At 38.9% G+C, this 12,142-nt stretch overlaps 1 protein-coding gene across 2 annotated transcripts in view; it reads right to left on the bottom strand.

Annotated features, from left to right (window-relative positions):
• The window catches only part of LOC129705712 (low-density lipoprotein receptor-related protein 5-like), a 159,515-nt gene that overhangs the window by 78,110 nt on the left and 69,263 nt on the right, over positions 1-12,142 (bottom strand). For both annotated transcript variants that reach the window (XM_055649453.1, XM_055649454.1), the window contains exons 6-7: positions 4,915-5,311; positions 4,537-4,708 (exon numbers count right to left, since the gene is read on the bottom strand). In XM_055649453.1, the coding sequence (XP_055505428.1) occupies positions 4,537-4,708; positions 4,915-5,311 (569 nt within the window). The remainder of the gene's footprint in view (positions 1-4,536; positions 4,709-4,914; positions 5,312-12,142) is intronic.

The following is a 12,142-nucleotide window of genomic DNA, read 5'->3' as shown; positions in this document are numbered from 1 at the left end:
CATGCTGACCTTCCATAGTCTTCTGAGGAAGTCAAGTCGTTGATGTGGTTTCTTGGCCGTTGCTTCAATATGGTTTTCCAGAGCTAATTGTTGGTGATATTTATGCCTAGAAAATTGAAGCTCTCAATCATTTCCACAAAATATCGGAAAGGGCATTTGGAGTTTGAACAGGCATTTGGAAAGATAGGAATAGTTGGTTGTTGGCAAAAGTGGCATAAAGTTAAGTTGCCTGTGGGAAGATCACTCCTGCTTTCTTGACAAACATCAACTAACTTTATGCAAACCTTCAACCTGACCAGAGATCTGCAGACCACAAAAATCATTTCCATTACAGCCTAGACAATTGGGAGGATGGGCATAGTTGTTGGTTTGAGACAAGAATTCTTCTTCTTAGAGAATCATTCAAGATAGAGGATCACTTGCCACCACTCCAGTTTTCTGGGTTCTAAGCCGATTAATGAAGCCAATATGTGACGTTTCTACAGATGAGGAGGAGATGGCTGTACTTCTTTCACCAATTACACAGGGCTTCGGCATGCTCTTAATACAGGGCCTCGAGGTTCTCAAGCATCCTCCAAACTGTCCTTATCCACTATGAATGTTTGTGTCAGAGCTTCCCAAAAATCAGTGGGCATGTTGCACTTCTGCAAGGAGGCTTTTAATATATCCTTGAACCTTTTCACTGTTTACCTTAAACTTCTACCACAAAAGAGCATTGAATAAAGCCTTTGATTTGGGACTGTGTTGGGCAAGTCCGGCATTGCTGAATAAGAATAGCCCAGGGCTTCAATATTGGTGGCCTCGTGGAGGATGCTGACCCTTAGAGTGAATTTGATGAACATGGGATCACTGTTGCTTTAAAGACCATGCATTTAGTGCCAGGTCTGAGGACTTGACCGTCAAATATTTTCTCCTCAATCGGCTGTTGCACTGAAGGCTACATGAATGTCATTATCGATGTCTGTCATTGTAAAGAAGTGGGTCTTGAGTAGTCAGGAATAGTTGACATTTTCCAGAGTTTCACTGCAAACTTTTATTGTTAAATCAACAGTACAGTGCAGAAGGGGCAGGTTGGTAGAGGATCAATGGTCTTGCACATTGTGAGTTCAGGGCCAAAATTAATTCAATGGTGTTCAACAAAGTCGCATAATTTCCTTAATGGCTTCTCTCAATCTTTCCCTGCAATGTTTTACATCATCACCCACTAACCCTCTGTGGAAGTGGAGTTGTTCTTCAGAACCAAGAGAAAACTCCTACAGAGACTACACTCCAGAATTGATTACCCAAACCTAGGTAAACAGAGGATGTTTGCATCCGTGCATGCTTGGCAGACCGAGCTCCAGGGTTCACTTGCCACAGCTTCAGAATTATGGAGAAGGGCAATACTTATTTTTGCTTGGTAATTCCTTAGTAAGTTCCACATTCCAGTACTAATTAATTGCCATTATTTTTACAATATAAGATAATCGGATTGAAAGATGCAGCATGGAGACAGGCCCTTCGACCCATTGAGCCCATACTGACCATTGATCACCCATTCATGTTAGTTCTATGTTATTTCACTTGCATCCTCTCACTGCACAGTAGGGGCAATTTACAGAAGCCAATTAACCTACAAACTACACATATTTGAGTTGTGGGAGCAAACAAGAGCGCTTGGAGAAAATCCAGGTGGACATAGCAGGAACGTACATACTCCGCATAGACAGCACCGAGGTTAGGATCGAACCCGGGTTTCTGGTGCTATGAGGCAGCAGCTGTACCAGCTGCATCGCTGCTGCTACAGTGCAGAATGCCTCAGGACATCTCCAGAGTTATAGCTTTAGTTTTTTTGGATTGGGTTACTGATGCAGGCAGATCAGAAATAGGAACAAGCCTGTAAGAAATATGTCACTTTATATGCCTTTTTTTTTGCATATGTTTGGCATTGCATTAAAATTAACATTAGAAGTGGGGAGGGGAGAAGTTTGTTAGTAATGAGCAATGTGGAACTAATAATACCAGAAACCTAATCCTGTTGCTGAACATTAATCCAAGAATAATACATCTGAATCTATTTTAAAAGTTTCCATTTTACATACATATTCCTATTTATACTTGTACATCCTTCAATATACACAAACAATGAAAAAATGCCATCCCATTTATAACAAGTTTCTCAGTCTTTGGAAAGAAAACCTTTTGAGTTGGCAGTTTCAAACAATGTTACCCACAGGGTGCCAAAGCTTTAGGGAGAGCCCTATAGTCTATTGTAACGGAAGGTTTGACAAGCTGTGCCAAATGGCTTCTTCAGAATACAAGATTTTAATGAAGTGACTGGATTCTTTGTGCTGCAACAGAACAGCACAGATGCAAATGTTTCTGCCAAGAAAAATAACTGCTGTTTTCACTGCATGAAATTTCACACATAACGTAACCTGCCAAGTATCGACGCAGCAAATCTGTAGTTCATATCAAAATTTTTCCAACCATTAGATTTAATACATTGAAATGTGTATAAGTAACATCCGAAAAAAGTGGCACCACTGCAATCACAAAGTCTGAAACTTGTACAAGCCACTACAGCTGTCACCAATAGTTTTACCTCACAAATGTAATTACACCAATGAAATGCCAGGAGAATTATAAAGAGGTTAATCCTAACATTTATAGAGGGCAGCAATGCCACAAAATATGATGGGTTTTTTTTTGTTTAGTTGCATTCGACACAAGATGCTAAATCAATAGCATCCAAGTGGGGGTGATTGCAAATATTTCTACATATGCCATGTTAGCACATACTGCTACTCCCATTAAGGCGATGAAACGCGATACAGGGGAAACGGTGAAATATGCCTGCAATTTATGTATGATTTTTCAGCCATGTTTTCTTAACATTTCTACTTTACATAAATATTTAAAAGGTTGTATGCTTTATATTTTATGTTGAGGTTATGCATCACATTTTTTTTAATTTCAAGAGCCCCTTATAAGTTAAATGCTGAAGAATCAGAATAAAGCATGCTTAAACTGCAGAGCTGTGCGCATATTATTAATATTATGACTGCAGCACTACCATACAATTTTCAAAATTGAATTCCATTTACGATTCACCCGAGGTTTTTAAAAATAACAAGAGGAAATTCAATTTATAGAAAGGCAGTTTTCATTAAATTAGGAGAGGAAAATAAAAGGAGACAACTTTAAGCTCCAAGAGCCTCAAGCTCAACTTAACCTCCATGATTGGCATTGTTCAGTTATGAAATATTTACCAAACAGCAGCTCCATCTTAAGGGCTAATAAGTGGCAGGCAGTTTCATGCAAATACATGTAGAACTTTTAAATATGTGAATGTGGACCTATAAGTAGGAGCATGCATTAAATAGAAGAGAGGTATAATACCTCTGGGACAAAGATATTCAGGTTAAGGTGGAAAAATCTATGAAACTGCTAGAGATCGGCTGCAGAGAAAAAAAAACTATGACTAAAGCAAAACCATTTCCATTTGCGACAGGGAAAGTTACAAATGTTCGCACGACAAATGGGTTGAATAGACAATTCTGAGGAGAGAATGGTTTGATTAAAAGAATCACTGTGGTCAATTTGATCTGATCGGATTTCATTCTTACTTGTATTTCTATATATTTTGATTGTAATGTATGTTGCTGCCTTGTGTTTGAAATGGTCCTGCAGAAATAAATTAGATCTACACTTGATTCATTGAAGTATACAATGATAAGAACATTGGGGAAAAAAAAACAAGCAAATGATTAGATTAAATTCTAAAACAGTCTGGTTCAAATTAATGACTATTGGCCATTTATGTGGCATTACATTTCTAGATTTTATATTCTACAAATAATTCAATGTCTTTGTTCATTGAAAGACTGAGGCATTCAATAATTTGAAGTTAGCAACATTGAATAAATGAAACATGGAGCAGTCATTATGCCATAATGAATTGTAATTGGAATGTTACAGCCACTTCAAGTTCAACCGTATATATAAACTGAAAGCCTCATTAGAACAAAATAAAGGGTCAGATTTTGCTACTTGTTTTATAACAGATTATCAAGTGATTATCAATTGTTAATTATGAGTTTGCTGTGGCCAAATTATTTGCCATGCTTCTTAGTCATCAGTGACTACATTCAAAAGTATTTCCTTAACTCTCGCAGTGAAAGAAGCTTCAAGTTTAAATTCAAGTATTTCTTTGATTTACAAGTTTTATATAATACTGATTACATAATCTTGTGTCATATTCCATTGACATGATATCATATCTCTTCCAACAATTGCTGATTGTTGGAATTATCACTTCTGACAATCGATGATACTATTCTTATCTCCGAGGTTTACATCGCATTTCCATGGCACATATGAAGTCTTAAAAGAAAATTTTAATCCAGGGCATCATCCCTACTTGCTGGATAGAAAATAGTAATGGCAATACATGTAATTTGCTCATTATTCACTTCTTGTGCCACTGTCTTACTCCAGGCCAAAATGAATTACAATCTTGTTGTTAATGGCGGAGATTTCTCTTTCAGAACTTACCTCAATTTTGTCCGTTTTAGCATCGCCCCAATAAAGTTTGTCTTCAGCATAGTCCAATGCCAAGCCATTGGGCCAACCCAGAGAAGTGTTTACCAAAATGATTCGATCAGTGCCATCCAGGTTTGCACGCTCTATCTTTGGGTTTTCACCCCAATCCGTCCAGTACATATAGCTGCAAAAATATTTACATCATTAATGTTTTGATATTTTTGGAACAAGCTTATATTATTCATCATAATATGCCTAAAACCTGTTGAAAACCTTTAGCTGACAGACCAAATCTTTCATATTTACATTAAAAATGTTAGGCTTTATGATATATTTTAACAATAGTTTTTTTTTAATTATGTTTAAATAAATGAACATTTGTATACATACCCAGTTACTGGATTAAGTACAATTGCTCGAGGCTCATCAAGACCTTCTGCGATCAATATTTTTCTCGATGTGCCATTGAAACGAGTCACTTCAATGCGATCAGTTCCTGTATCAGTCCAATAAAGATTCTGAGCTATCCAATCGACGGCTATTCCATCGGGATGGTTAACTTCTGTGGTCACCAATGTCTGGGCCCCTGAACCATCTAGAAATGCACGACGAATGGCTCTAACCTCATCGTCAGTCCAGTAAATATATCCCTCCACTGGATCATAGTCTATTGCTATTGCGTGCCGAATATCATCGAGCTGAAGAATGACGTCTGTGAAATCTGGCATGTCTAAGGAGATACGTCGTAGGTCTGTCCTTCTTGCAAGAAGCAACACCTCTTCAGCACCTATAGAAGAACAGCAAAAATATATTAATTGCAGTGTTACCTCAGAACTTCAACTTATACAAATATATTACACACCGGCATTACGACTTTTTGTTTTTAGTCAAAATTAAAGAAAAGTTTCCACAAGTGCCAGACATTTAATAACTATTAATAGTCAATTACAGTCTTTACAACTCAAAACGCTCCACCATTGCTGGCTGTCAAAAGATGGTAGAGATATTATGGGAGCAAGGCCTTCTGACTGTGCCTCTGAGATCTTCCTGTAATTTAAAGCATACCTATAAGCAGCAGGGTTATCTACCCATAACCAGATGAGTGCTGGTGGGGGGGGAAAGCAAAGAATGTGATTTTGAACAGGGAATAAGGCAAGCAAATACTATACCTGCACATTTCTCAATGGCAGCTGCCTGCAGAACTTGTACTGGCCATGTTATTCCTGCATTATTAGTTGGGAATTAAGATATGAAGAACACTCTCTCTGCCAACCAGAGCGCTGCAGTATAAATGGATGCCATGGAAATAAGGGAGAGGAACATCAGAAAGTGCTCAGTGTAAAAGCACACATTACCAGATCCTCATCTATTGGGGCCACGAGGTGTGAGAGTCCCTAACCCATGAAGGTATGGTCTCACCTAGGGACCAGAGATGATGACACCTTGCATTGGGTTAACTGATATGGAGAAGCTGTGATGCTTGTGGGTGGAAGGATAGAAAAGCGAGCCTGACAGATGCTGCGGACAAAACATTGTAATGCCAGTTGGGATCCATTAATTTCTATCTCCAACAATTTGCAGTGGTAGGATTTGCATCTTGTTTTATTGCGAGTGAAAACTCAATTTGAGGATTGCAGCTTTAACAACTTAGAGCTGGATGTTATCATTACATGTGTGACTGACACCACACAAATTACAGTTGCACAAAGTCCTTTGTGCCTGTGAGCACCCAGATCAATTTTCTGCTGGTGGCTAATCCCAGAATTGATCGCTAGCACAATGTAATTTATGGAAGAGTCAGGCCAATGTCCCAATGGTTGATGATTGTCCCAGTAATGATCAGTGCAGAATCTAAGCTTTCATGTTTGAATCTGCATTTAAAAACATGCCATCATAGGTCTGATTCCGAGGCATTTCGTTGCTTTTCTTTTCCACTGCAAGTGACAATTAATGTAAAAATATATTGTGAATTGTTTCACATTCAGTTAATGCACTTAATAGAGCACTTTCATGTGAATATGTTCTTTACTAATGGCACACAGCAGGAGTTCAGCTCGCATAATTCCAATGGCATGTAGGAAGATGGTTTGGCAAATTGCGTGCAAGCACTTACAAGACTAAGATTCTTCTGATGCAGGTATATGAAAATGCACAAGAGCAGCTTGTAAAAAATTGCTGCATGCTTTTGGGACCTCTTCAGCATCATCTTATCATATTGCAATTTTGAGCAGTTGTTTACCACCTGGGAAATCATCTTAAAAATCATTCTACACCAATGCATCCCTTAGACAGTTGCAGCTGCAATATGCTAAGCCACTAAATTATCATTTGAAACTGATTTAATTGGAATGATGCCACTGTTGTTATTTGTCATAACTGCTAGTGTGATTTTGTTCCAATATACAATATGCATCAAGTTTAAATTGAATATTATTGAAAATTGTTCATAGCTGAGCATACAGCTGAGCTGAGAGTGTAACTGCTTGGTTGGCATATAGCAGCTACATTCCAAGTGAATTGGAGAGACTTGTATCTGTCAATGGACAAAGCCATCAATGTACATTAATAACAATCCTTGTTTTCAAATTATGGATCCATAACACTATTTCAATGCCATGCAGGTGAAAATTGCCTCCTTTCTGGATTGGGTCTCATTTGTAGTCATTGCTGGGTCATATTTAACATTCCAAAAATCTACCAGGGCACATATAGTTATAAATGTGTATGTGCAGATGATGCATTTTCCCCAACCAATAAAAGACCCATTGAAATCCCTCCTTGCAGTTAGAGTGCTTCTTGGGTGAGTGTGTGCTCATGGGCAGCCTTGGCAGAATAATGTTTAAAAAGAGTAGATCACTCTATAACAGTTTAATTCAAGGAACAATAAAATTGCAACTGGAGTTTTGTAGATTCATCTTTAGAATATGATGAAAACAGAAAATATTGCACTCATGAATCAGGCATGTTGGAAAATAGTTCACCTGAAATTTTGCCCCTTTCCCCCCCTCTGCATACAAGCTGTTTAAATTAAACTAATTTAGAGATACAGCACGGAAATAGACCGTTCAGCCTTCCGAGTCCGTGATGACCAGCAATCCCCGCACACTAACTCTATCCTACACACACACACACACACACGGGACAATTTATAATCATACAAAGGCAATTAACCAAGAAACCTGCACGCTTTTGCAGTGTGGGATGAAACCAGAGATCGCGGAGAAAACCCATGGGGTCACGGGTTGTGCAACTCAACTGTTGTGCCACTGTGTCACCCACTGTTGGTTCCCTGATCTTCTGAGCAAGCCCATCCACAGATCTCTCCTCTCCAGATTCGATCAGTAACCTCTTCTTGTCTTGACAAACCCCAAACCATCATTCTACCCTACATCTTCAGGCCTTTCCTCCCATAGCCTGTATTTGCCTGCTATGCACTTAGCATGAAATAAATAATGCAAGAGTCATTCAATAGCATTTGGTTTCTTGGGCTATGGATGTTGTTCACTTTTTAAGACCATGACCAAAATAGTTTTTGCCAAATCTCATAACAGATTAACGCTCTCCTGTGATTACTACAATAATTCTAGTCCATATATTTATTATATTTTAATATACTTTTAAAATTTTCAACACAAGATACTCAAGATAAAATTTATTTTCAAATCTAAAAATTACTCAACATTTAGAATTGACCAAGAGGAAAAGAAACACTCCTTAGTGGATCAAGGCATAATGCTTCAAACACGATAAGTGAATGCACTCAAGAAATTAAGAAGGCCCTTCAGAATTCCTAATTTTTTGAAAGGAACAAAAAACATATTGCACTGATTTTAGAAGGACATTTTAAATGACAGCAGTGCACAATGTATATCAATGAAAGTCTATAATTAGCTTTCAAACAAGTTTGTGCAAGCCTGATTATTGATTAAGGCAGTATTATTCAGTTACATTTCAGAACTGAAAATTGAAGTTAAATCTCCTTTGTTAATCCTGTGTCAAGAGTGACATGAAAAATGAGAGAACATCCCACGAGTTGACAAAATGTTTTTACATCCTTCTCTGCACCACCTCAAATTTGACAGATGACACGACAGTTTATAAGGTAGTAACAAATGTGTCAATTTATCAACCCAACGCAAACAAATGTAGAGAGCAGACAGAATTCCCCAAGCCCAGGGAGAACGCCTTACCATTTGTCTTTCTGCTAATCACATGAACACAATGAATCATTGTTTCATCCAAAATCTCAGTCAACGCCACTGGGAACTCTTGCCCTTTCCACCCTCTAAAACTCTGTAATGAAATCGGTGGCGAACAACTTAGTTCCAAAACTATTTTTCCTCTCCAAGTCAAAAAGAACACCAAGACTGTAATACTTACAGCCTGAACAGAACTAATTTCCAGTATTCACATATGCTATGCTTGGGTTTAATGTGATGCCTGCCTTGGGAAGGATTATTTATTTTACATTCTACACTTTAGTTTTAACTTACAGCTAACATGCCAGGAAGCTGTTAAGGTTACTGAGGGAAATCACAATGTTGGCACTTTTCATCAAGCGTACTAAGTGATTCAAGACTGGAAACATCAATAAGCTCGACTCTCAAAAATTACCATTCATTACACTACATCATATTTTCAAACAATGCTGATCCTTTGTTCAAAATTTCAACTTGTATATAAAGAGTATGCACCATTTTTTTTTAAACTAAAAGCACTGCAATCATACAAGAATAATGATAATAAGATATTTATAAGAGAATAAAACCCAGAACAAGATTAGTCCTTCTAAACTATTTTCAATGAAGTATGGTTTTTTTCTTTCTCTCCATTTTGCTCATGTACTGCCCCGGAACATTCAAACTATTTCCACCAAAGTTGATTTAAGGAGGACGGAATGGAATGCGCGTGGCTTAGGGTGATATTTCAATACTTAATGGAAAAATGAGTGATCTGCCCAATTAAATCTCGGGCTGCAAGAGAGGCTATTTTGTTTGTTTAAAAATACCAGTGTAGGCACCATGTGCAAACCAGACCTGCACCGTGCTTCATACAGTATAAACAAAATACTAATTGTAAGTGTGGTAACTTGCATCGATTTCAACATGCTAAGAGAAAGTGTATTCAAATTTACATTCAGCAAAATTTGGTTCGGAGGACAAAGTGTAGCAGATACTAGGAACCCAATATAATAGCACAGAATGTTGGATATACTCAACAGGTTATCTGGCTATGTGGAAAGAAAAACAGGGTTAACACTTCAGGTTAATACGTTTTTATCAATACACTGCTGAGCATTTCCCACATTTTCTATGTTCACATAATGACATTTTAGCTGGTTGAAAGAACAAAATTACAGTTGAACTAAACTGTAATATACATACCTGGAAATAAAACTGTGGAACACATATTTGATGATTATTGTTAAACTATGTTAAACTTAAACTTGTTAAGCATTATTTTTAATTTATGGTTTCATATCAGAACAAATGAGCAAAAAATCTATGCAAAAATAAATTACATAATATTGGAGAGAATACCAATAAATAAATTTAACCCAGGAGGGTGAAAGCTTGAGGTTGAAAATACAGACATGAAAATTCTCACTGCAAATTAAAACTTGAGGATTTTTCATGTCTACAAGATCACAAAGGTTCGGTAGTGATAGGGATTCATTCTTATGAAACTAACAGCTACTAACTTTCAAATTTCACTGAGCTGGGAAAAAGGGCAGGCAGCCAAACTGTTCCCAGATTGGTTGTCATTTTAAATATGTCACAGAGAGTGTAAACCACTGATTTAACCTTTGTAGGTTTCACTGTGGGTGGCTGGGTTTCTCAGGCTTTGGGAAACCCAGCAGCTCCCTGAAGTGAGGACAGGTTCAGGGAAAAGACAAGTGCTCTTATGTGCAGTAGTGCAACTACCAAACTCCCTAACGTATACAAACGCAACACCCACACACAACTACCTTGAACTGGACTAAATGACACATTTTGGAAATAAAACAGCATGTTTGGAAAACCCAATCCCCAAAGCTTTTTAACGAACCCCATACATTTAATTATGTAATCCACACTATTAGTTATTCATGTCTCTACTAGAGACCTGAGAAAATATTTCATACATTTTGTTTAGACATTGGGTAGTATCTCGAAAGGAGTGTTACTTGATCAGTTTGCAAATTTAGCAGCGCACAGGGTACAGGGTAAAGTTTGCTCTTGAACAAGCCACGCACATTCAATACTTTGTTTGTTCTCTGAATATAGCTGGCATCAATTAATAGGCGAGTTAGATTCCTAATGATTATCAGGGGCAAGCTTGGTAAATGGACAGTAAAAACACTGGAAATGCTGGTGCAGGGATAGGAGAGTAAGCTTGGTTGTCAGTGGGAGATGGTAGCTGTTGATATCCAAGATTGTACATTGGCTCATTAATAAGGGATTATTTTGCAGCTTTGGTAGTGGGAATGTGGGCAGGATTGCTAATGTTTGTGGCCTGGGTCTTCCATTGCAAATCACATGAAGTTTTGAAAGGTTCACCTTTCATTGAAATTTAATCACAAGAGGAAAGTAATGTGGAAATCCATATTCACACAATTTCCCAGTTGTTGCGTTTATATTTAGAATCAGCTCGCTCCAGTGTTCGCCACAATATTCAACCTCTCCCTGGCCAAGTCCGTGGTCCCTGCCTGCTTCAAAAGATCCACCATTGTACCAGAGCCTAAGAATGCCTCTCCAGCCTGCTTGAATGACTACCAACCAGTGGCCCTCAACTCAGTAGTCATTAAATGCTTTGGGAGGCTGATCAAGAACTACATCTGCGCCTTCCTCCCTCGCACCATGGACCCGGTGCAGTCCGCATACCGTCCAAACGGATCCAGGGATGATGCGGTCTCCCAGGTCCTGCACACCACTCTCTCTCTCACCTTGATAGCCAGAAGGGGGGCTATGTGAGGATGCTGTTCATTAACTTCAGTTCAGTTTTCAACACCATAGTCCCCACCAGACTTGCTGATAAGCTGCTGGAACTGGGACTGAACACTCCCGTGTGCCTGGGTCCTGGATTTTCTGACCACCAGGCCCCAGGTGGTCAAGATGGGGATACATGCCTCCAAACCCCTCACCCTGAACACAGGATCCCCTCAGGGTTGTGTCCTCAGCCCCCTACTGTACTCCCTATACACATATTTGCTGATGACACTGCAGTGGTGGGCCTGATCTCCGATAACGATGAGAAGGCCTACCTGAAGGAGGTGGCTGACCTGGCACTGGTGTCAGAACAACAGCCTCCTCTTGAATGTCACTAAAAACTAAGGAGCTGATTGTGGACTTTAGAAGGGCACAACAACCGAGGACATACACGCCACTGAAGATAAATGAGACCACTGTGGATAGGGTGAGCTGCTTTAAATACCTGGGAGTCCACATCACAGAGAATTTGACATGGACATCACTCGCTGCCGCACTGGTGAGAAAGGAAAGACTGGCGAGTGTGTAAATCGAGCGACTGTCCATATGGTGCCAGCACAATAACCTGGCCCTCAACACCAGCAAAACCAAGGAACTGATTGTGGACTTTGGAAGGAGTAGGATGGGGACCCACAGTCCCGTTTATATCA

This window comes from Leucoraja erinacea, chromosome 18 (genome assembly GCF_028641065.1).
Source record: "Leucoraja erinacea ecotype New England chromosome 18, Leri_hhj_1, whole genome shotgun sequence".
Lineage (NCBI taxonomy): Eukaryota > Metazoa > Chordata > Chondrichthyes > Rajiformes > Rajidae > Leucoraja > Leucoraja erinaceus.
Note: the sequence above shows the minus strand (reverse complement) of the source record. Positions and strands in the feature narration are given on the sequence as shown.